At 47.8% G+C, this 24,861-nt stretch overlaps 1 protein-coding gene across 4 annotated transcripts in view; it reads left to right on the top strand.

Annotated features, from left to right (window-relative positions):
- Positions 1-24,861, top strand: part of LOC138491614 (nuclear body protein SP140-like) — a 3,009,150-nt gene that overhangs the window by 2,321,314 nt on the left and 662,975 nt on the right. For all 4 annotated transcript variants that reach the window (XM_069618235.1, XM_069618234.1, XM_069618232.1 and 1 more), the window contains one exon: positions 15,993-16,184. In XM_069618235.1, coding sequence (XP_069474336.1) covers positions 15,993-16,184 — 192 coding nt within the window. The remainder of the gene's footprint in view (positions 1-15,992; positions 16,185-24,861) is intronic.

Below are 24,861 nucleotides of genomic sequence, written 5' to 3' on the forward strand. Positions count from 1 at the left end.
GACCTTGACGTTCTCGCTCTCACTGAGACATGGTTCACTGCCACCTCTGTCACTGCATTTGGCACACTCCTCCCTAAGGGATAAAAGATCAATCTAAGCCCAGGCCTAACCGGTCTGGAGGCGAAGTGGCCTTGGTCTTCCCTAATGGGTCCCTGCTTCTATCATTCCCACTCAGACCTACTCTTCCTTCGAATGCCTCGTCTGTAGGCTTGGTGTCTCTCCAACCCTCTCATTGACTCTCGCCACCATCTACAGGACCCTTGGTCCTGTCTCCCTCTTCCTCTCGGAGTGGTCTGACCTCACCTCTTCTCTTCTTGCCTCCACCTCCAAGCTTCTCCTCCTCTGAGACTTCAACATTTACCTTGACTCTCCTGATTTATTTATTTATTTTATTTATTGTGCATTTGTTAGGCGCTTATACAACAAGTAAATTGTGTTTCAAAGTGCCCACATGGCAACATGGAGGGAACATGGGATTGAAAAACAATACATACGCTGGAGGACAAATATGAATCTAGTAGGCCTTGTGAGTATTCAGAGCGTGCAAGTGCAGAGAGAGAGAGATGAAGGGAAGATGGAGTGGGGGGGAAAGTACTGGAGTGTCCGTGCTCGTGGGTGACCAGCAGATGTAAGTGCCAAGTATAGCAAGTACTAGGGAGCGTTGAGCTGCAATAAGTGGGTACGTGCAGGCCTACAGTGGCATAGCCCAGTGGTTGCTGAGGCAAGTGCTGTGTGTTGGCAGAAGCTGAGGTGATTGGGTTTAGGAGGCCAGGACCAGTGGTCGAAGTGTACAAAAAGAAGTAGTGGAATTATGTTCCCTTGCTGGCCTGCCCCTGCTCCCCACAAACCCCATTGCCACAACCCCTCCAACACACAATACACCCCCCCAAACACTTGCACCTGCTGTTTAAGGGAACTGCTGTTTAAGGGAACGTTCAGTGCAGTGCACTGAAAGGGAAGGTTTCAACTTCTTCCTACACTTTTATTTTAAAACAAAACCATTCCGGAACGGTTTCTTTTTAAAATAAAAGTATAGGAGCTGTACAAGGTAATTAAAAAAAGTATACGAGCACTGCTCCCGACCGCTCCCGCTCACTTCGACCACTGGCCAGGACCCTGATGACACATAAGCACCATGGACACCAAAGACAGCGACTGTGAGGTTAGCAGAGGAGGGAAGGAGGAAGTGAAAAGGGAAGTCTTGAGAAGCTTCTGGAATTTGAGGAGGTCCGGCTCAAGACGAAGAGGAAGGGGGAGGTTGTTCCACAATAGGGATCCAGCTTCACACATAGAGAGTTAGTACCAGAGGAATTTAGAGGTCTAGAGGGAGAATATTTAGCAAAAGCAAGTTGCAGATAGCGTGGTCCCCGGCCCCAGACAGCCTTGTGGATGATGTAGATGGATTTGAATTTAATCCGTGCAGAAACCGGGAGCCAGTGAAGTGTTTTTAGGGCAGGAGATATGCCGTCCCTGGGCTTGAGGCCAATGATAAGTCTTGCTGCCCTATTCTGGTTTAGCTGGAGGGGTCGTAGGGAGGAGGAAGATAGATTCAAGAGAAGGCTATTACAGTAGTCAAGCCTGGAGAGAACCAGAACTATGGTAACATTAAGCTTCTAGGAGAACGTGAGAAAACAGAGAATTCCTTTGAAAAGAAGTCCAACTTTCAACTCTTCTCAGTGTCCTGGAGGTAAGGGAGGAAGGAGAGAGAGGAGTCGAAGGTAACTCCAAGGTTTCTGGCTTTGCATGAAGGAGCAGGGGGAGAGCCCATAGAGGATGGCCAGAGTGAGGGGAAGAAAGAGGGAGCCGGAGTCCCAATAAGAAGGATCTCAGTCTTTCTGGCATTGAGGCAGAGATCATTGGAAGTGCACCAGGACTGGAAGGCAGATAGCCAGTCCGTGATGATGGAAGTAGCAAGAGGGCCAGCAGGAAGTCTGAAGAAGAGTTGTGTGTCGTCTGCGTAGGACTGTTAATTGGGGGAGGAGGAGGAAATGATCCTTGCCAGCGGTGCAAGGTAAGTGTTAAAGAGCTAGGGGAAGAGGTTGGAGCCCTGGGGGACACCACAGGTGGAGAAGGAGGTAGATGAGAAGGTGCCCAGAATAACCTGGGACGGACGGTCAGTTAGGAAGGAGGTCAGCCAGTCTAGTGTCTGCTCCGGCCACTGGACTCTTCCAAGGCCTCTGTGACTTTATTTCCCTCACCATTCATCCCTCCGTTCCAACGCACTCAGCTGGACATACCTGGGATGCTCTCATCTCAGCAGATATCCCCATCTCCAACCCTCCCACTACACTGGTCTGACCATGCTTTCCTGTCCTCTTACCTGGATCTCTTAGGTCCTCTGGCTAAGCCTCTGCCTGCACTGCCATGCTCCTTCTCCGTCATTTGACTGATGAAGCGAGGGTCAGTTGCTGCTTTTGCTGCCACTTTCATTCTCCCTCCCACTCCTGCCACAGACTGCCACACTGACTATGCCCTTGCTGTTAGGGAGAATTCTCTGTTTAGGCTGAATTTCCTAACCCAGTGAGTCCCCCAGCAGCTTTGCTGGATTTCTGGAGTTTGTTTTTTTCTCCTGCCAAGAGTGAGACTCTTTTACTCCCACTCTTGGACATGATTTATGGTGTTCCTTTGACTGTTAATGTGTTTTATGGGTTATGGAGTCCTTTACTCCATAGGGTCTCATATGTTTTTACTATGTGTGTTACACAGCACCCTCCGTGCAGTGACACAGGGGTGTCATAGTGACACCCCACCATAGACTCCATACCCTGGGACTGACTACTGTCTCCCAGGGCATGTAAAGTCACCATTGGCTCTACTAGTCCCAAATTATGAACAGAAACCAGTACAAACCATCATATTGTGGACGTACTGGTCGGGGCAATTCGATTGCCCCGGGGTCTGTTAGTCGAGGGGGCACGTCTCCGTCCCCCCTGATTGAGTTTTGGCTGGTGGCAGTGGATACTACTTTTTATATATATATATCTCTATGGGATGTTTCCATTGTTCGAGGCTACCAACATTAATTATTTAATTCTCATAGCCTCGAACATAACGCCGGTTTATTTATTTAATATTAATTCAACGGTTGGTATTTTTTGCCAGAACTCGATTCTAAAATGGCGTTTGTGTTCTCTTCTGTGACTCCAACCCAAGTCGAGCCCTTTGTTCCACTTTTTGGCAGGCTTCTCCACAGAAGTCTCCAAAAGTGGTGCCACTCTGTCTGGGTACCACAGGGGAAGTGGGAGGGGGTTTAGGCACCCTGGACTGAGTTACCTTGGTAAATCAAGTCGCACTCTTGTGTGATTGGCCCAAGTGGTGAGCCGGCCGGCTCACCACTTAGCATGTTTGATTGACAGCTAGGCTGAGTGAATGGGGGTGTGCTGCATAAAAGCAGGGCTTTGGGGACTGGAACTTTAGAAGTCACCACAGGACCTGAGAATCCGACGAGGGAGAAGCTGAGCCGACCTGCTACGACGACACCACCGGTGAAGCCCTGCGGAACCGACTCACCACTTCCCGATGACAGAGAAAATCTCCCGGCTGGAGAGTATTCTTCCCCTGACTGGTGGGCACAACCAGTTTACCTTCTTTTCCTCGCATCCCTGGACGTCTTGTGGTCGAATTGCCCGTGCCAAGCACCCCGGCAACTGGATAGCCACTTACCACTGGACCGCGAATAACAGGACCGCTCCTTTTTGACCTGAGAACTCTGCGGCTGGTTTCTTCCCTGGCAGTGCAACGGACTCCTGTCTTCCTCCCCGATGAGATCCTCTCTTCCCCCGGACGAAGCACCGACTTGCATTCGCTGCCAGGAACAACTGCCCTCGCTGGAGTATTCTCACCACTTTAAGGTACCGTGTCCGCCAGGCCTCCCTTTCTAAAGATTGCTACAAGGTAATAATAATCCCTTAACCTTCTGGACTGGGCTGGCCGCCTTGACCATCTAACTGGTCCCTTTCTTTTGGTCCAACTCTTTCTGAATCTTTTCGAGACTTTTGTGCACTTTTCAACCATGTGACCGTGGACACATTTCGTTCTGATCCTTTTAAAGTGGATCCGGCTTTCTGAACTCTAACTTCACGGTTTGACTCTGCCTTCCCCTCTTGCTGTGTTCTTTTGAAAGTGTTGGGATCTGTTTCAAATTATGCTCTGCCTTTCTCTCCCTTTTAAACCGAATTATTAGAGTGCCATCTACGTTAAGCGCTCACCGCTGTCTGAAAATAAGTGGGGCTTTACTTATGACTTGTCTAATATTCTTTTAAGGGAGTGTATATCTTTTAGTGACCGTGTTTTTGAACTGCTTAATCTTAGTGCCTGTGTGTTTTATTAGATGTGGTTTTAAATAAATAATTATATCTCTTTTACACCAAGCTCTGGTCAGTGTTTGCTTGTTCTACTGTGTTCTTGTGACCTATTGTGAATACTCGTTATACTGCCTAACTCTTCTTGAGGGAAGTCTGACTGCTCAGCCACAGCTACCAAGTGAATCTGTGTGGTACAGACTGCTACCAAGTGGGTTTACTGCCAAACACCTGTAGTCTTAAATCTTTTGCAGTGGTCCCAGAGGGAACTGCACAGGTTTCTGCCTAACACTTGCTAATCTTCATTTCTCTATCAACAACACCCTGGACATCCTTGCCCCTGTCATGAGGATCCGCATGAAGCGTGCCTCCAAGTACAACACCTGGTATGACTCCGACCTAGCCTCTCTGAAATGCAAGCAGAGTTGCTGAGAAGAAGTGGCTGGAATCAGGCGCATCCTCTGACAGACTGGTCTGCCGCCTGCTCCAAAGACAATACAAACTCTCGATCTGCTTGAAGAAGAGAGCCCATTTCCAAGCCTGCATCTCTGGGGCCACTAACAACATGGGTGAACTGTTTAAAATCTGCAAGAAACTTGCCAATCCTACTGCAGTCTCCACTTCTCCCCTGCCATCCATAACCCTCTGTACTTCACTGGCCCCTTGTGTATCCTCTCCACCAAAACCCCTCTGTCGAACTCTCCTGCCCAGCTAACTACCGTCCTACCTTCATTACTCCCTTCCTGGGCAAACATCTGGAGAAGCTGGTCATCTCCCAACTGATCCAACAGACTGAAGCTGTTGGCTGTCTCCACGACCACTAGTCTGGCTTCAGAGCTGCCAGAGACACGGAAACAGCACTACTGAAAACCCGTGAAGACCTGCTCTCAAATCTCAATTCCAACTCTCCATCTTCAGGATCTTTCCTATGCCTTCGACACGATCAATCTTGCTACACTGATAAATCGGCTCTGTGACACCCTTGGCATTACGGGCCTGGCACTAGACTGGTTGACCTCTTTCCCCTCTGTCCCACCTTCCCAGGTGCAACTGGGCCCTTTTCTGTCCCCTGTCACACTCTCCACTTGCAGCATCCCTCAAGTCTTTATCCTCTCACTGTGTCTCTTCAACATCTACCTTGCCTCTCTGGCCCACCCAATCTCCTCCTTCTCTACTCACTTCCAGTGTTATGCAGACAACACACAGCTCTCCATCAAGCTTCCCTCTACTGCCTCCTCTTCCTCCTCTCTCATCCCTGACTGTCTGACTTCTATTCAGGCATGATGTGTTGCCAGTGAGCTCTGCCTTAATGTCAGTAAGACTGTGATCCATCTCATTGGGACCCAGCTCCCTCCTACCATCTGGCCGCCCTATATGGGTCCCTTTCCCTCATCCTCCTGTGAGGTCAAAAAATCTTGGGGGGCATCTTCGACTCCTATCTCCATCTCTCCTCACATCGCTGACCTTGCCAAGAAGGCCCACTATCAGCTGCACCTCTTCAGAAGCATTCTCCCTTTCCTAACCTTCCCCCAGAAACTTAGTGTCTACAGAGCTCTGGTACTCTCTAGGCTGGACTAGTCCAACAGCCTCTTCCTCAATCTTTCTTTATCTTCCCTTTGCCCTCTTCAACGAATCCAGAATAGGACTGCAAGACTTATCCTTGGCCTCAAGCGCAGTGACCGCATTTCTACAGGCGTAAAATCTCTCCTCTGGCATACCGGTTGCTGCTAGGATCAAGATCAAGACCCACTGCATCATCCACAGGGCTTTCTGGGGCCTGGGAACTTGCTACATCCAACTCTCTCTAAATACCTCCCTGCTAGAGTCCTTCGGTCTACTAGCTCCAACTCTCTGCACATCAGACGCTTCTCTAAGCAGAGAGTGGGGGTAGATCTCTCTCCTCCGCTGGACCCTCCCTCTGGAATGGTCTCCTTTCCCCTCTCTTGCTTGAGTCGGATCTCCTTATGTTCCGGAAGCTCCTTAAGACACTCCTTTTTTCTTCTTCCTTCCCTCTCCCCTGCTAACCCCCTCGGCTGCTGCAGTGACTGGCTGCCTGATTCTTTCTGTGTTCTACATGGCACCAACGCCCTCAATCCCCCGCTCACTATCTCCTCGCTCTTAGCATGTGGTCCCTGCACCCCATGCAACCCCTAGCACTTGCCCTTCTGGCCTCTCTTTAGCACCCTCCTAGCCCATGTCACCCTCCTGCCCCCTCCTCCACCCCACTTCCCCTTGCACTCTCTCCTCTTTACCCTGCACTTCCTTTCCCACCCTAGCACTTCACCTTCGCACAGACAGCACTCTCCCTTCCCCCTCACACTTTTTGTAATTGCACTTGCACAATTCGTATGTCACACAGCCTAGTAGGACCGTTATTGTTATCTTTCTCCCTTGTCCACCTAACCCTCTTTTGTGTCTTGCGGCGCCTTGAAAACCATTTTGTTGTATAGGCGCCTTACAAATCTATATAAATAAAAATGTAAATGTTTATTTGTTCAAAATCTTAAATCTCCGAAGGTTCTTCACCAATTGCTTTGAAATTTTGACACAAGGTTGCATTCGAATACGTGCGTGTTTTTGTATACCTACCATACATAGATGTCACACTTGTGACAAGTAAAAACATGCTTTTCCCGGAAAACAGCGCCATCTGTTGGACGTAAAAGCAACACACGCTATACTAAATATTTTCATGCTTTTTCGGAAAAACAGCGCCATCTGGTGGCATGCACAATGGCACAAAAAATCGCTCGAGGATCTTGATCGATTATGGCAAGATTTGCGTGGAAACAGACCATTTGGGAACGCATTAATATTGCTTGCAGGAGATTTCAGGCAAACATTACCTGTAATTCCTCGATCGACACCAGCGGACGAAATAAATGCTTGCCTGAAATACTCTACTTTGTGGCGACACGAAAAGATGTTAAAATTAACTACAAATATGCGTGTCCAGCTGCAAAACGATCGATCAGCTGAGATATTCTCACATCAATTGCTGGAAATTGTGACGGAAAGGTGCCGATTGATCTGACGTCAGGACGAATTTCATTGCCTCATAACTTCTGCAATTTAGTGACATCAAAAGAAGAATTGGTTCAAAAAGTATTTCCCAATATTCAAACCAATTATAAGAATCATGATTGGCTGAGTGAACGAGCTATTCTTGCGGCCAAGAACAAAGACGTCTACGAACTTTACAATATTTTTCAGACTAACATTCAAAGCGAGGCAGTCACATACAAGTCCGTCGGCACTGTTGTGGAAGCAGATGAAGCGGTTAATTATCCAACAAAATTTTTAAATTCACTCGATCTGCTAGGGATGCCACTGCACGTACTGCAATTGAAAATCGGCGTGCCAATTATCATGTTGCGAAATGTCAACCAGCCAAAGCTTTGCAACGGCACGCGACTTGCAGTAAAAAAATTAATGAGCAACGTCGTAGAAGCAACAATCTGGACAGGACCTTCCAAAGGTGAAGATGTCCTCATTCCTCGCATTCCTATGATTCCAACGGATATGCCATTTCAATTTAAGAGATTGCAATTGCCAATTTGTTTGGCGTTTGCAATCACCATCAACAAAGCTCAAGGCCAATCTTTAGAATTGTGCGTTTTAGATCTAGACACGGATTGCTTCTCTCATGGACAATTATATGTTGCATGTTCTAGAGTCGGTAAGCCAGACAATCTCTATATCTGCATCTGCACAGTCAATGGAACAATAAAAAATATTGTATACCCACAAGCATTGTAAAATTAAACATATCAGAAACGTGCGCTTTCTCTTTTCTTTCTTTTCCATTTAACCAGACTAAGCGACAGCAACACGTGGCCGGGTACAGCTAGTATCCAATAAATAAATCATTTTTAAAAAACCTCCTTTGCTAATTAGCATGCAATGAAGGTTTCTTCATTTTTCCCAAAGACACCTCACACGTACGGCACTTTAGCACTGACTTTTTTAGGGGCAAATGTGATGCTGGTTGAGAAGAATAGGCATGCACTGGCTGCTCAGCATTTCATGTGGTCTCTAGGACAGTTGCCAAACCATAAAGCGAGGAAGTGGGCGGATTACATTACAACCCCCCACGTTTGCATTCGAAGTGAATCCGTGCAATGTACAAAAGTGTCCTTCCTTCATGGAAGGACACTTTTCTATGTTTGCATGCACCTCAGAATCTTGCCCTGAGTCTCTGCCCCTATAAAACCTAAAAAGAAATCAGCCCCTGGTGCACAATAGCACTGGAAAGCCACCCAAAATAGCCATCTTTGTTTATTGGTGTTCGTTTTTTGTCGGAAACTAACTGAAGCTTCATAGGGCTTTGGTCAGATCTTGGCTGCAGCATTTGGACAGCAGAGAGTCTGGGGGCAGTGGACTATGCTTGCCACACTTTCAGCCATGGGGCGCTGCCTGCAGTACACGGCTGGCACGGCTTCTGTGTTCTGCTTGTGGCACACGTCTTTCAGAACGACATGGACTTGCAAGTGAAAGAGTTGAGTGGCTGCAACAACGGAAGGGCGGGGCCCCAGATGGCCGCACCCCCCCCACCCCCACTCGGAGCACCGTCACTTGGCGGCCAGGCACGCGACCGGTGTGTGCCATGAAGAACACCAAAGTGGGCAATAGAGGGAACATTGATTTTTGGGAAAGGAATACTAGTGCATGTTTTTACTTTATTGTAAAAAGGGGCTGCAAAGCCTCTGCATACAGTCGATGTTTGTTTATGTTACAGTATTGAAATAGAGCCTCTTTCCGCAGTAGAAAGGCACTTATTTTACTGAAACTCAGCACTCTTCTTCACATCAGATGTACCCCCAAGTGAGCTGGGATGGGCGGACGATTTATAGTTTGAGTCCCACCCTCACTGAGGCTTGTCGGAAAATCGCTCCAATGACTACAAGCTTTGCAATAAAAACTACTGAAGTCACCAGTCCCTTTATGTTTCAAGGCTTTGGCGGCCCTCTGAATAACAGTTCCGATAATTATGGGCTAGCAGCATTCCTGTGCCCTATTATGCCGAAGAGACCGGTCCCACACAGGGAGGCGAGACGAAACCAATACCAGAGTATTAGCCCACACTGCAGTGCTCATTGCACGTACTACTGAACTCATAGACTAAGGGCCTAATCACACGTCCGGCGGTAATCCAGTGCAAATACAGCTGGGCGGTAATAGCATTACCGCTGTGTCATGCAGCAGAATTAGCGCTGCAAAACAACCTGGCGTGAACACGCCCCCGACACTGGCGGTAACATTGTTAGCCCCTGGCAGTAAGAGTGCCGAAATAAGGGCTACTGCCGAGAAAGCAGCGCTAATAGCGTGCAGCTGTGTTTGCGCCTTGTGTGGTCGGCTGTGATAGCACCTGCTGTAATTGTGCCAGCTGATTTTGCAGTTGGCGGTATTTGCGCCAGCTCATGATCCGGCACAGAGTTACTGGCAACGTTAATTCCGTTACCGCCGCTTTTAAGGGTTCCCGCTGGACCTGTGATGAGCCCCTAAGTCAGTTAAATCTATTATGAGGGACAGGGTTTCAGTGTTAGTTCACAGAATGCCTCTGATCCCTAAACACTTGCCTGTTACCAAATATAGGAAATACAGAAAGAAGGAGGTACGATGTTTCTCCAGCATTGAATCTTTCATAGATTCAGATGCTTGAATATTCTCTGTCGTCAGACTGGGAATCCTCTCTGATTTAAATAATTATTCAAACTATATATATATATATATATATTATTTCTATAGAAACACAATGTAGATTGCCCATTATGGCCTATGAGCCATTCAATTGTGTAGTCCCTCCACCTCCCTTTGGTCCTTTTTGGCCCTAGCCAATGAGATGGCAGGGTTTAAGCTCTGCCCCAGGCAGCCATCGTCAGATTTTTCACCGCAGTCTAACAGACTAGAGGAAATCCTCAGCTCTCTGAGCTTTTGTTTTTTCTTCACTGTTAGCTTTAATCTTTTTTCTCAAAAAACATCTCTATCTTGATCTCCTGATAAAGCTCTTCCTACACAGTGTTTCTGGGCTCAGAAAACACTTGTTTCCACTCGAAATTCGTCGAGTGAATCTTCTCTTCACACCATGTCAGAGGACTCCACTACCAAGAAACCTTTCCTTTTCAGGGACTGTGTTAGATGCCAGAACAAGCTTATCTACATGAAATACCCTCATGACCAGTGCAGATATTGTCTTTATCCACAATGCATTCACAACTGTGATATTTGTAAGACCTTTTCTAAGAAAACTCTCCAGTACGGACATAGAAGACTCATTCTACATTTGGTATCAAGAGGACAATCTTCTGATGAAGAATAAGCTAAAACAGCCCCTGTACTGTCTATGAAGTCTTCAGAGAGGCAAACTTCAAAAAGCAGGGCCTCCTCTGTGGAAAGATGCTCGTCTCCTTCATATAGGAGCAAGAAAAATGTGGAATTGACATCTTCCCTTGGTTCTGGAGACCAAAAGAAAAAGCACCCTGACGAGAAAACCTCCTCCAAAGATAAATAGACGTTTTCAAAAATTCTGCGGGGCAATCGTCATCGAAAACGCTGTCTACGAGCGGCACCAGCGACAAAGGCCTGTCGACGAGCAAGCCGTCAACGAAGCCTAAAACATCAACGACGACGCTCCAAAGCAGCTATAGAACCGGTGCCACACCATCAAAAGGGAAGAGGCTTCTACTCCCGTTTTTTTCTGGTGAAGAAGACAAATGGTCAGTGGAGACCGATTCTGGATTTGAGAGCTCTCAACAAATTTATCAAGCGCATCATATTCAAGATGACATCCCTTCAGAACGTTCTGCCGTGACTAAATCAGCATGACTTCCTGGCCACCCTCGACTTGAAAGATGCTTATTTCCACATTCCCATTCATCCTGCCCACAGGCAATTCCTCAGGTTCGCCATAGGGGAGTCACATTTTCAATTCCATGTCCTCCCATTCGGTCTAAAATCAGTACCAAGAGTATTTACCAAATGCCTTGCACCGGTGGCGGCAAAGATCAAAAGATCGAGAAGGGAGGTCTTTCCGTATTTAGACGATTGGCTAATAAAGGTGAGCTCATTCAAACTTGCGAGCATCGCAGTGGCAAAAACGATAAAACTCCTGAAAGAGTTAGGTTTCTCGATAAACAAGGAAAAATCCTGCCGCGTTCCCAACAAGGCAGTGCTTTTCCTGGGAGCAGAACTCAACACCAACATACCAGGAGTAAGACCATCAGCAGACAGAATATCAGCGTTAATTCATCTGTCTTCCTGGTTTCAAAGCAATGGGACAACCACGGTCCACTCCCTTAAATTCCTTCTGGGCATGATGTCCTCATCTATATTCCTCATACCAAATTGCAGACTTCACGTGAGACCCGTTCAGGAGACCCAGGACCGTCAATGGAAGCAGGCAGTCGGGTCATGAGAGGATACCATACAACTACTCTCAACCTTTCACAAGGCCCTGCGATGGTGGAGCACATCTCAAAACCTGCTTCAGGGGATGCCTTTCCAAGCTCCAACTTCCCTTCTACTCAGGACGGAGGCATCACTATCAGGCTGGGGGGCACACTTGGCAGACCTGCAAACAAAGGGCACATGGTCCACCCAAGAATCCTAACTGCACATCAATGTTCTGCAGCACAGGGCAATACGGTGGGCACTGAAGGCCTTCCTACCAGTACTAGCAGGGCAGGCAGTGACCGTCCAAACAGACAACACGACCTCTATGCATTACATGAACAAACAAGGGGGAACGGAGTCAGAGTTTTTGTCTCAAGAAGCTCAAAAGCTATGGACCTGGGCTTTACATCACAAGGTCCACATCAAGGCAGAGCACCTACCGGGAGTGGAGAATGTCCTAGCAGATAAGTTAAGCACAGAAAATTCAGCATCCCACGAATGAGAGCTAGACGAAACAGAGGCCCTATGGATTTTTCACAAATGTGGGCATCCACAGATCAAGCTTTATGCCACCAAGGCCAACAGAAAATGCCACGGATTTGCCTCCAGATATCCAAAACACCTCTTGTTGGGGGACGCCTTCTCAGTGGACTGGACAGGCAAGTTCATTTATGCCTTCCCTCCAATCCCGCTCATAGCGAGAGTGCTACGCAGACTGAAAGAACAGGCCTGCTTGATGATCCTGATAGTGCCAGATTGGGCTCGTCAGGTTTGGTACCCAACTCTGCATCACCTGTCCCTACGGCCCCCGATTCGCCCAAAGGTTCATCAGAGTCTCTTAACGCAACAGAATCAGGAGGTGCTCCACCACGACCCAGCGAGCCTATCAATCCATGCGTGGTTCCTGAGCAGCGAAAAATTAATTAACCTGAATCTTCCTGTAGAATGCTGGGACATAATGAAGGCCTCTAGGGCCCCTTCCACACGGACCACTTATATTCAAAAATTGACTCGTTTTACCAAGTGGTGCGAAACATCATCAGTAAACCCTCTCTCTGCATCCATCGAACAAATACTACCGTACCTGTTGCACCTAGCTAAGGCATGGCTCTTCCTTTCATCCATCAAGGTGCATTTGTCCGCCATATCGGCATACACGACTAATCCAAGTCAACAATCTTTGCTCACCAAACTGGCTATCAACATTTTCTTGAAAGGATGGTTGCATACTTTTCCACCAACTCCTAAACCGGTCCCTGCATGGAGCCTGAACACGGTCCTGGCAGCGCTCATGGAGCCACGATACGAGCCGATTCATAGGTGTGACATAACATTTTTATCCTGGAAAGCAGCTTTCTTAGTAGCCATCACGTCAGCCAGGAGGATTAGCGAATTGCAAGCCCTTTCTTCAGAACTTCCTTTCACCTTGTTTCTTAAGGACTGCGTCATCCTTAGGATGCATCCGAAATTCTTACCCAAGGTGCTGTCAAAAATTATGTTCACCGAGCGCATAGTGCTTCCGACATTCTTCATGAATCACATATCTGATGGTGAGAGATCTTTACACTCTCTAGATGTGGCAAGGGTTCTAGAATTTTACATACAGAGAACTAAGGAGTTCCGCTCATCGACTAGACTTTTCATCGCATTTGCTGGCCGGACTAAAGAGCAGCACATTTCAAAGCAGAGTTTGGCGCGTTGGGTTTCCCAATGTATTACTCACTGCCACCAGTTTAAAGGCGATGTCAGACCTCCTTCAGCCCACTCCACCAGAGGGAGGGCAGTTTCGGTTGCATTTTACGTTCGAGTACCATTGAAAGAAATCTGCAGAGCTGCAACCTGGAACACTCTGCATACGTTCGCCAAGCACTACTGCCTGGCAGAAGATACCAGCAAAGAGTCAGCTATGGGTGAAGCGGTTCTCAGCCATCTCTTTGCGTAAGGTAGGAGCAGCCATCTCTTCCTGCCTTCCCTGGTTATGTAACATTTTACTTGCTGTATAGTAAGGCAAGCAGAAGGATCTGCAGAATGTATATAATGTATGGGCATGGCCTAACTGCTTGGTATTCTATTCAAGCATCTGAATCTATGAAAGATACAATGCTGGAGAAGTTTTAGTTACTTACCTGTAACTGTATTTCGTCAGCATTGGTCGCTTTCATAGATTCACATGCGCCCGCTTCCCCTGAGAGGCTGCTCCCTCTCCCAGCAGCCATCAATTCATGTAGTCTTCTACGGCTCAAAATCTGAAGATGGCTGCCTGGGGCGGAGCTTAAACCCTGCCACCTCATTGGTTAGGGCCATAAAGGACCAAAGTGAGGTGGAGGGACTACACAATTGCATGGCTCATAGGTCATAATGGGCAATCTACATTGTGTTCTATAGAAATAATGTATATATATTTAATGTTTAAATAATTATTTAAATCACTGAGGATTCCCAGTCTGACGACAGGGACTATTCAAGCATGTGAATCTATGAAAGATACCAATGCTAGAGAAATACAGTTACAGGTAAGTAACTAAAACATCCTGTGCAGGGACTACATTTCCAGACACGGCTTGAGCGTTGTGAAGTGGGCCAATGATTGCTGTGCACAATACACACACAACGCAAATATAAGCCAATTCATGTTCAATATATCTATGTACACTTACTACTCAAAACTCCTCCGATTAAGCAACACATATCCGTCTCATCTCCCACATCCCTACCCTCACTCCATTGTACTTGCAATAGCACTACACGCTTTGCCTGATGAATTCCCCATTTACACTTATTTGTCCCAGTTTTAAATATGTCTCATTCACCTGTGCCCCCCAACAACTGGTAACTAAATTCTATGTAAGGCATGTGGTTTCTGGGTTGCCCTGATTACTATATACTTCTTTTGTACATGTTAAGACACAAACCACATTTTTTCAGCAAATGTAAGCAGTGGCTTTGCATGAGATTTAAATTATGCATAGAAATTGATGGAGCCAAACATATGGGGGAGTGGAGAAGGTGGTAGTTAAGTGTCCATCACTAAAGAGTATACCTTTATTAATTTGCAACCTGATACTTTATGAATAAAAGGAGCAGCAATGTCCCCCTCGGGGTCTCTGCCTTACCTCTACACAGTTAATGTACTGTTGCACCTTTACATGGTCTACCTTTTCTTTCAGTTCTTGCAAGCCTGGCAATGCCCCTCAATGCTCATACTGTAATGTAAACACTAGGGGACGAAGGTTATTTTTTCGTTTTGGCACATATGGTGGCCCAAATGCAGCAGACATTTCTCTCACTGTGTTCCGTCTCTGTCTCTCCATTGGTGTCACTCTCTCATCTCTCTCTCTCTCTCTCTCTCCATGGGCTGTCACTGTCTCTCTCTTCGTTGTGTGTCTCTGTGCGCTGTCTCTGTGTGAGGTCTATGTGCCTGTCTCTCCCCCTCTCTCTGCGCATGTCATTCTCGCTCTCCTTGCACTGTCACTCTCTCTCACCTTACACTGGCCAACTCTCTCACCTTGTGCTGTCACTTTCTTTCTCTTCACACTTTTCGCCTCGCACCCATTATTTTCCCTGTCACCCTGGCACCCTTAAAGATATCCCTGCTTGCACCCTCAATCCATATTCTCTAACTCTCGCCTTGACTCGCAGCCCTTACTTTTTCTCATGCTTCCTCTCACACCCTCGCTTTTTCTATTACCCTTCCACTCTCACCCTTGCTCGCTCATAATTCCTCTTGCTCATCATCGATGGCACCCTCTACCAATGGCTTCCTCCCTTTCTCTATTCCCTTCTCATTCTCGTGCACACTTGCATCCCTTCTCACATCCTCCGTTTACATTTTGCGCTCTCCTTCTTGCAACCTGGTGCCTATACATTTAAAATGCAAAAGACAGCAGTAAATGCCCAAACTATTGGCTTTGCCAATGTTTGTTCCTTTCCCAGCCACTTGTTTTCCATTTGCCAACTTGCCTCTTCCTTTCCCCTGCTTATTCCATTCATCATTCTTGTATTTGTCAATGACTGTTAAGGGTTCTATTGTACAGTCAGGGCGAGTAATATCAATAATATCTAAAGTGTATCTCTTGTGCAGAGCGGTCGCTCATTGTCAGCAGTGTATGGTAGCGGTTCCGCCATCATGCAGAAGAGCATGTGCTCCATGCTGGAGGGGATTGAGTTATGTTCATTGGATATTTCTGTGAGTGCTTAAAGTGTTGACCCATGTTCACATCTTTGTACTAAGCAACGTGTTATGCCCTGTGCGTATCCACTTCTTACAGTATGCTATTGGTATGTGTTTGATCTTTTCAGAGCCCTGCTTATGCCCAACTTGTGTCTCGCCCCATGTGGCTAGACAGTGTGAAAACAACATTGCAGAACACCAGGGACAGTGTTTCAAAGCCATCAGTGAATGTTCTGCCCAATCAACGTTGCTACAACACAGTGGCAAAATTTGTTCGAGACATGCGACTGATATTCAGCAATTACCAGTCCTTTAACTCTGTAAGTATTCTCCCAGCACAAACTACTTCTGCAGCCTAGGTTTCTTGCTGTTGGTATTTGATGTAATCCCTGCAACTAATAGCCCTTTAGCCAATGTCTTTCTTTGCTGCCCTTGCTTTCTCTGTATGGTTTGTACCGTAACATCTGGTCCTGGTGTCCCTATTGCCTTTGTCTGCCATGGGTCTCCCTGGTCCTGTCTGTGTGCTGTACCATAACTTCAGGCCCTAGTGCACATGTAGTAAGCACCTACCAGTCTTCTTTTTCCCTTGTTCGTAATAGTGACCACTCTTTCAAATCTCTCTATGGTCCATCTAAAACTGCAGATCCCTGTGTGTTCTATGTGTTATGTACACTATCCTTGGACCTTGCTCCTCTGTGATTAGTGCCCCCCTTGTATTTGCTTATCCTCTCTATATTCTTTACAGTTACCTCACTCTGGTGTCCCTATGGTTAGTGTATAGACTAGAGGTTACCTGACCCCTTCTGTGGGCGGTCCACCAATTCCAGGTTACCCTGTCCTTATGCTCCATTTCCCTCTGTCGTGTCAACTCTGTGAGCTGTAAAATACCATACTTTGCAGGTGCCGTCATACTCAGTGCCTATACTGGTTATCCTCTGCCTTTGCCCTTGTGTCACTTTGCTCAAAGTGTATCCTCCTTCTCTGCATTTTCCTCTGTGTCATATGCAGCAACCTCAGGCACCTTATGGTCATTGGGCCTCATTACAAGTTTGGAGGTAGCCATGCCTGTAATACAGGCAGGTTACCTCCAAACTTGCGAAAAGAAACGGGACCCGCGAATGGGGAATTACCAGGTCATGCCGAGTTTGGCGGACCCGGTCATTGCCCATTTGCGGGTGCCGGTAATAAGGGACTCCGTATCTCCATTCGGCCCCATAGGGCTGAATGGGAATGGGGAGCTCGGATGCACGGTTCATAACGGTGCCGGTGCATCCACTAATTGTGCTCGCGGGTGCCGGCCAGGTCCGACCTGGCGGTCAGAGCGAGACCCGCGAGCACAACTCATAGTATAGCGATACGGTAGCAATGGCACCGGTAGCACTACCGGCGCCGTTGTTACTGTACCGCCATACTTATAATGAGGCCCATTGTCTATCATGGGTCTCTTCATGTTGTCTCTTTGCTGTCTTCCTGGCCTGGTCTTTGAATTGTTCTCTGCGGTCTAAGTAATGTTTGGTTTTTATGTACCTGGGGACTGTGGCAGGCCAGGTATCTCTGCATTCTGTCTTAGTTGCGTAAAACATCTGCATTTAGTTTTCTTGTGAACTGTACCCCTTCTTGACATGGGTTATAGCGTGGGCTTACTGTATGCTTGGTCACTGATTTTTCTGCTGGGTCTCCCCTTGATGCCTTTTATTATTTTCAAGATTGTGACACAAACTATGGCTCTCATGTCCCAAACCTTTCTGCAGTTACAGCTTCTTGTTTTGTTTACAGGACTATAGGATTTTGCAGATAGGAGAAAAGCTGAGAAAGATGTTTGAGACAAGTTTGAGAAGAGTTTTTCTATAGAAGAAAGCCCTGCTTCCTCATCACCATGGAATGGACTTTAATTTTGAATGATCTGTGCCTATTCTCCCATCACCAGCCCCTCCCTCGACTTGGGGAGGATCTAGGGCAGTCTGCATCACTGTGGCATGCTAGCAAAGGAGTTGCCCAGCTAATGGAACAGAATACCTTCCTTTTCAGTTACAAAGTCTATGGGCCTCATTATGCGGTAGGTGGTAAGGGATTACCGGCACCTGTAAGGTCACCGGTGCCGGTAATCCCTTACCACCCTACTACGAGGTCCCTTAGCGGGTCCCGTCCTTAACGCCTGGTCTGACCAGGTGTTAAGGACAGGACCTGTTATGGGACTTCAGAGCTAATAACGGTACCACAAATTGCGGTACCGTTATTAGCTCCATCCCCATTCCCATTGAGCCCTATGGGGGCTCGAATGGGAATGGGGAATGGTTCCCGGAATGGGGACTTACCGGGTCCTCCAAAGTTGGAATGGCCTGGTAAATCCCTATTCCGGGAACCCGGACCCGGAATGCGGTAAGGGGGTAGCCATGGTGCTAATAGCACCATAGCTTCCTCCTACCGCGTAATGAGGCCCTATCAATTTGTATGTATATCACTGCACTTTCTCTGATAATATAATATGATATGGCATTTATAACGTGCCTATACACAAGTGTTTCATAATACCAGATCATTGGCAAGATTTCTAAATGCTAATGGGTCCAGGGACCCTGCTGGTCCGTTCTTTTAAAACATGGTCAAGTGAGTGGCTTGTGCAATCCAGGCAAGTAGAATGTCATTAATGATGAGGTTGCATGGGTAGGGAGGTGAGAGGAGTGATCCAAAGTGTCAAGGGCTGCAGAGAGATCAAGGAGGAGGAGAATTTATGGCAGATTTTGGTGATGTGCAGTGGTGAGAAAATTGTTGTGGTGGCCCATGGTTGTCTAAACATGATTGAAGGGAAGATTGTGTTTGTTTTACTAAAACAACGTGTGATTCTGTTGAAAACCACAGCCTCCAGGATTTTGAATCGTGGGGAAGAGGGACAGGTGGAGAGTCGGCAGAACTCTTGTAGTCTGCAGAGAGATTTAATGGATTGCCTTTCTCCCACAGATTCCTCTTCAGATAGATATCCTCATCCAGCTCAGTTGCACGGAAAAAACTTCAACAGGATTCGTAGTGGACCGCGACTCGGCCATCGATCGTCGATCCGTCTTTCTCAGTGCTCAATCATTGCCTCCCGACGTGACATCGGGCATTGTATATATACTGCATCACCACGCCCTGTACCTCAGTTCCCTTTTTCTGCACGCTCAAAACGTTGCTCTTGAGGAACATAGTGCTTAATTATCGAGTTGTCAACTCTATTTGACGAATTTCTCATCAGATTTTGTGTTTTTTCTTAACTGCGAGATGTCTGCGCCTCGGACTTCAAGATTCAAGCACTGCACTGACTGCGACTCCAAGATGTCCGTGGCCAACCCACATGACATCTGTGTGTGGTGCCTCTGCACGGGTCACGACAACGAGTAGTGCACGTTGTGTGGTAAAATTAATCCCAAGTCCCTTTGAGAACAGGCAGCCAAGCTTGCGTTCGGCTGACTGCCATCGCAATCACCTGCGCGCACAACCGTTTGGTCCTTGCAGGTGAGCAGCCTTTGATCAGCAATGGAAGCCAGGTGGCACATCAACAGGCTGGAGTTGCGAGCCATCAGGAAAAATGCTGACTTTTTTTCTTCATATTTTTTCCAACCCCCTTTACACCACATACATATGCGGGGGGGGAAACCCCCTGCAATCCCCCCCACTACTATTATATCCCATACCCCTGCACATATATATGTGGTGTAAGGGAGGGTCGGAAAAAGAAAAGTCGGAATTTCGGTAGCCAGACTTTTAAGGGCGACATTTTGGGACATTACCCCCTGAAGGCGTTTGCTCCATCTCTGAAGGGGAAGCATGTCCTGATGTCCTGATCTTGACGGACAACATAGTGGCCATGCTCTACCTGAACAAACAAGGTGGCGTGCGCTCTGTCCCCCTCTGCAGAGAGGCGATGCAGCTGTGGTTCTGGCTGAGAACCGGATCTCGGTCTTGGCAGTTCATCTGGCAGGGACAGAGAACGGTTTGGCCGATGCTTTGAGAAAGGCAGAGCACGGTCTCACACGAGTTGAAAGGGTGCCAAGAAGTCCTAGAGGAGGTCTACTCTCTCTGGGGTACCCCAGCAGTAGATCAGTTTGCCACAGAGTCCAACAGGAAGTGCAGACAGTTTTGCTCGAGGGAATCCCAGCGAACGGAGCGCTAGGGGATGCGTTTGTAGTGGATTGGACCTTCCCTCTCCACTACACCTTCCCTCCGATCCCCATCATTCCTTGGGTTCTATGGTTGAGGAGCTTTTGAGAAACCATGATCTTGATCGCCCCGGTCTGGGCGAGGAGGATATGGTACTCAGACCTTCGGGATCTGTCCATCTGACCACCTCTCTGGTTGCCTCACCGCCAGGATTTCCTTCACCTGAACTCGGAGTCCCTCAACCTATTTACGTGGCTCTTGACAGGATGAGAATTGATGACTGGGGCCTCTCTGAGGAGTTGCTCGAGGTGTTGGTGGCTGCATGCAGACCATCTCCAAGATCTCGGTACGTGTGCAAGTGAAGGCGATTGGAGGCGTGGAGCAGGGAACACGAGATTGACCCTATCTCTTGCCCCACCACTACAGTGGCCTCAGCATGCCTTCAGGTCACCACAGTCAAAGGATATTTGGCGGCCTTGTCTCTGTTCAAAAGTTCCCCGGATCAAGGTTCCTTTTTCATGATCCCGGTAATGGCTCAATTCCTGTAGGGCCTTGTGAATAAGTTTCTGCTAACTCCTTTTGTTGTCCCAGATTAGGTTTTGGATCTGGATCTCACTTTCCTGATGGCGGCTCCTTTTCAGCCCTTGCACACTTGCTCTTTGTGGCTGCTTACAGTGAAGACATCTTCTTGGTTGCCAGTACTTCCACCAGGTGGGTCAGCGAATTGCATCCCTGTTGCTGTAAACCCCAATTTTTGCTGTTCATTTGCAAAAATGTCTTGCTTAATCTAAAACCGGGGTTCTTTCCCCAAGGTGGTATCATAGTTTTACCTTTCACAGGCTATAAATCTGCCGGTCTTTTACCCACCCCCTTAACCCTCTAAGATAGAGGAGCGCTTCCATTGGTTGGACCCCAAAAGGGCCTTAAGTTTTTATGTCGCAAGGATGGCGGAATATCAGAAGACTGACCAATTATTTGTGGCCTACTCCTTAGTCAGAAAAGGTCTAGCTGTGAGTTAGCAGACACTTTTCAGATGGATCATTTTATGCATTGCAGAATGTCACCAATCCGCAGGCAAGGAACTGCCTCCTGCCATCAGAGAACACTCGACCAGAGGGGTCTCTGCATCTACAGCCTTACAAAGGGGGGTCCCAGTTAGGGACATTTGCGAAGCGACAACTTGGTCATCACTCCATACTATTACAAGGCACTACAGCCTGGACGTCACCCGAGGGGCTGATGCACGCTTTAGCAGGGTGGTGCTACAAAACCTTTTACTGTGAGCTTTCTGCCCTTATCCATTGTTCAACTGCTTTGGGAGTCTATCTGATGAGGAATTTGCAGGAGAAAGGCAATCCATTGAAAGAGAAATTCCTCACCGTAATGTTCTTTCTATGGATTCTTCTCCCTTCCTCATCACCCCTCGCATCAATCCCCGCTCAGAAAGCGTTAGCAGTTGCTGCATGCCTTTCTTGGTGAGAGGACACTTGGTGATGGTCGTGACCATTTTCTGTCTACCAAGCCGCATGTCTTTCTATCTCTGTTTTTGAAAAAGAAAATAAATATATTTTGTTATTATTAGTGTGGAAGTCTTTCTACCAAATCTGCGTATCCCTTTGGGATACTTGTTTATTAACCTTCTATTGGTTATTTGGCTATTCTTCTCTTGCTATTTTCCTCTGCAGCGGTCGAGCCCGGGGAAAAAAGTGGGGAACTGAGGTACGGGGCATAGTGATGCACTATATATGACACGGACTCCGGACACGGAGCCAACGATCGAGCACAGAGCAAGACGGATCGATGGCCGAGTCGAGGTCCACTGAGCCCCGTGCCGAAGTTTTTTGCGAGCAGCTGAGCTGTATGAGGATATCTATCTGATGAGGAATCTGCGGGAAAACAATCCATAGAAAAAACATTGTGGTGAGTAATTTCTCCTTAAGTATAGGTTAAATGAACAGATCTTTCAGATATTGGATGACAAATAGAGTGCAAAGTCAATAGTTGTTCGGGATAAAGAAATAGGGCAAGGTAGGGACAGCATAGCTTAAAGGGTAGAGGGGAGCTTCACAGGTGAGAGTGGAGAGAGGAAATAAGGCTTCCAAAGTCATCAGCAGGGCCATACTAAGTGGAAGGAGGGCATTTTGTAGGCAATTCAAAGTGGAGGGAGCAGAACTTTAACCACCGGTGCATTGGAGATGAATGTGCATGCCAGTCCTGAGCTGGCAAATTGAGGAGGGTATTCCAGTGTTGGGTGAGGGGGTAAAGGGAGTAAATCTGAGGGCAGGATATTGGTGCTTGAATAGGGGAGCTGAGAGCCAGGTTAAAGTCATTTAATGACTGCTGAATGAAGAAGCCCGGAGGAGGAAAAAGAGCTCAGAAGGAGGATCTAACCTAGTCCAGGTAGGGGGCCAAAGGGGTTTAAAATGGTATGTTAATGTTAATGTTAAAGGACATTTGTATCGCACACTATCACCACCGAAGTGGTCCTCTGGCGCTCTGGCGGCTCTGAAAAGGGAAGGGAGGGGGGCGTTAGTGGGAAGGAGCTGGAAAAGTGCAAGAGAGCAGTGATGTGCTGTTGGCGGCTTCAGCCCGGTGGGTCCGTTGGCTGGGCCTGGGCTGTTTTGCGGCCGGTAGTCATTGTGTACTGTTGTGCAAGTCTATGGCCCTCATTACAACCCAGGTGTTAAGGGCTTAACGGCGCCATAAAAGGTGGCGGCGCCGTTAAACCCTTAACGCCTGATTACGAGGTCCCTTTGCGGGTGGCACTTTAACGCCTGCTTTTAGCAGGCGTTAAAAAACCAACCCGCAAAGGGACCTTGGTGCTTAGTACGGTACCGCAATTTGCGGCACCGTACTTAGCGCCTTCCCCATTCCCATTGAGCCCTATGGGGCAAAAATGGGAATGGGGAAGGGCCATGGCGGCATGGGGAATTACCGCCCGCCAACCTCGGAATGGGGCGGTAATTCCCCATTCCGCCATGGCGGAGTCGGTAAGTTACCGGCATGGACCATCGTGCTATTAGCACAATGGTCCAACGCCTGGGTCGTAATGAGGGCCTGTGTGTGTTTTTATCTAGATAGAGGAGAGGTGCAGGGAGATATTGAAGTTGAGGAGTGGTTTGCTAGGTAAGGGTCAAAATGTAGTTGGCAGATGCATGGGAGAATAATAAGAAAATACGTTCAAAGGAGTTTCAATTGGTGTGGGGTGTGGAGAAAGGTTAGAGAGTGGTTGGATGGAATGGTGTCAGGTTTAGTGTCAGGTTTGGCTTGGTGAGAGACGGAGATCCTTTGGAGTTTGAAGTCTCCCATGTGAGCAATCGGGATTAGTAGGAAGAGAGTCAAGAGAGTACAGGGAATGAAGTGCTAAGTGGGCCTAGGGCAGTGGTATTGAGACCTTTTCATACCAAGGGCCCCTCCCCCTTTGAGAAAAAAGATTGTTTTAGCCTAGGGGTTGGCCCCCCTAAGGGGCCCAAAAGATATCAGGGGGAGGAGGGCAGGCTCTTTCGAGGTCCACTGAGCCCCGTGCCGAAGTTTTGTGCGAGCAGCTGAGCTGTATGAGGATATCTATCTGATGAGGAATCTGCGGGAAAACAATCCATAGAAAAAACATTGTGGTGAGTAATTTCTCCTTAAGTATAGGTTAAATGAACAGATCTTTCAGATATTGGATGACAAATAGAGTGCAAAGTCAATAGTTGTTCGGGATAAAGAAATAGAGCAAGGTAGGGACAGCATAGCTTAAAGGGTAGAGGGGAGCTTCACAGGTGAGAGTGGAGAGAGGAAATAAGGCTTCCAAAGTCATCAGCAGGGCCATACTAAGTGGAAGGAGGGCATTTTGTAGGCAATTCAAAGTGGAGGGAGCAGAACTTTAACCACCGGTGCATTGGAGATGAATGTGCATGCCAGTCCTGAGCTGGCAAATTGAGGAGGGTATTCCAGTGTTGGGTGAGGGGGTAAAGGGAGTAAATCTGAGGGCAGGATATTGGTGCTTGAATAGGGGAGCTGAGAGCCAGGTTAAAGTCATTTAATGACTGCTGAATGAAAAAGCCCGGAGGAGGAAAAAGAGCTCAGAAAGAAGGAGGATCTAACCTAGTCCAGGTAGGGGGCCAAAGGGGTTTAAAATGGTATGTTAATGTTAATGTTAAAGGACATTTGTATCGCACACTATCACCACCGAAGTGGTCCTCTGGCGCTCTGGCGGCTCTGAAAAGGGAAGGGAGGGGGGCGTTAGTGGGAAGGAGCTGGAAAAGTGCAAGAGAGCAGTGATGTGCTGTTGGCGGCTTCAGCCCGGTGGGTCCGTTGGCTGGGCCTGGGCTGTTTTGCGGCCGGTAGTCATTGTGTACTGTTGTGCAAGTCTATGGCCCTCATTACAACCCAGGTGTTAAGGGCTTAACGGCACCATAAAAGGTGGCGGCGCCGTTAAACCCTTAACGCCTGATTACGAGGTCCCTTTGCGGGTGGCACTTTAACGCCTGCTTTTAGCAGGCGTTAAAAAACCAACCCGCAAAGGGACCTTGGTGCTTAGTACGGTACCGCAATTTGCGGCACCGTACTTAGCGCCTTCCCCATTCCCATTGAGCCCTATGGGGCAAAAATGGGAATGGGGAAGGGCAATGGCGGCATGGGGAATTACCGCCCCGCCAACCTCGGAATGGGGCGGTAATTCCCCATTCCGCCATGGCGGAGTCGGTAAGTTACCGGCATGGACCATCGTGCTATTAGCACAATGGTCCAACGCCTGGGTCGTAATGAGGGCCTGTGTGTGTTCTTATCTAGATAGAGGAGAGGTGCAGGGAGATATTGAAGTTGAGGAGTGGTTTGCTAGGTAAGGGTCAAAATGTAGTTGGCAGATGCATGGGA

This window comes from Ambystoma mexicanum, chromosome 10 (genome assembly GCF_040938575.1).
Source record: "Ambystoma mexicanum isolate Mex_15411 chromosome 10, UKY_AmexF1_1, whole genome shotgun sequence".
In the NCBI taxonomy this organism is placed as follows: Eukaryota; Metazoa; Chordata; class Amphibia; order Caudata; family Ambystomatidae; genus Ambystoma; species Ambystoma mexicanum.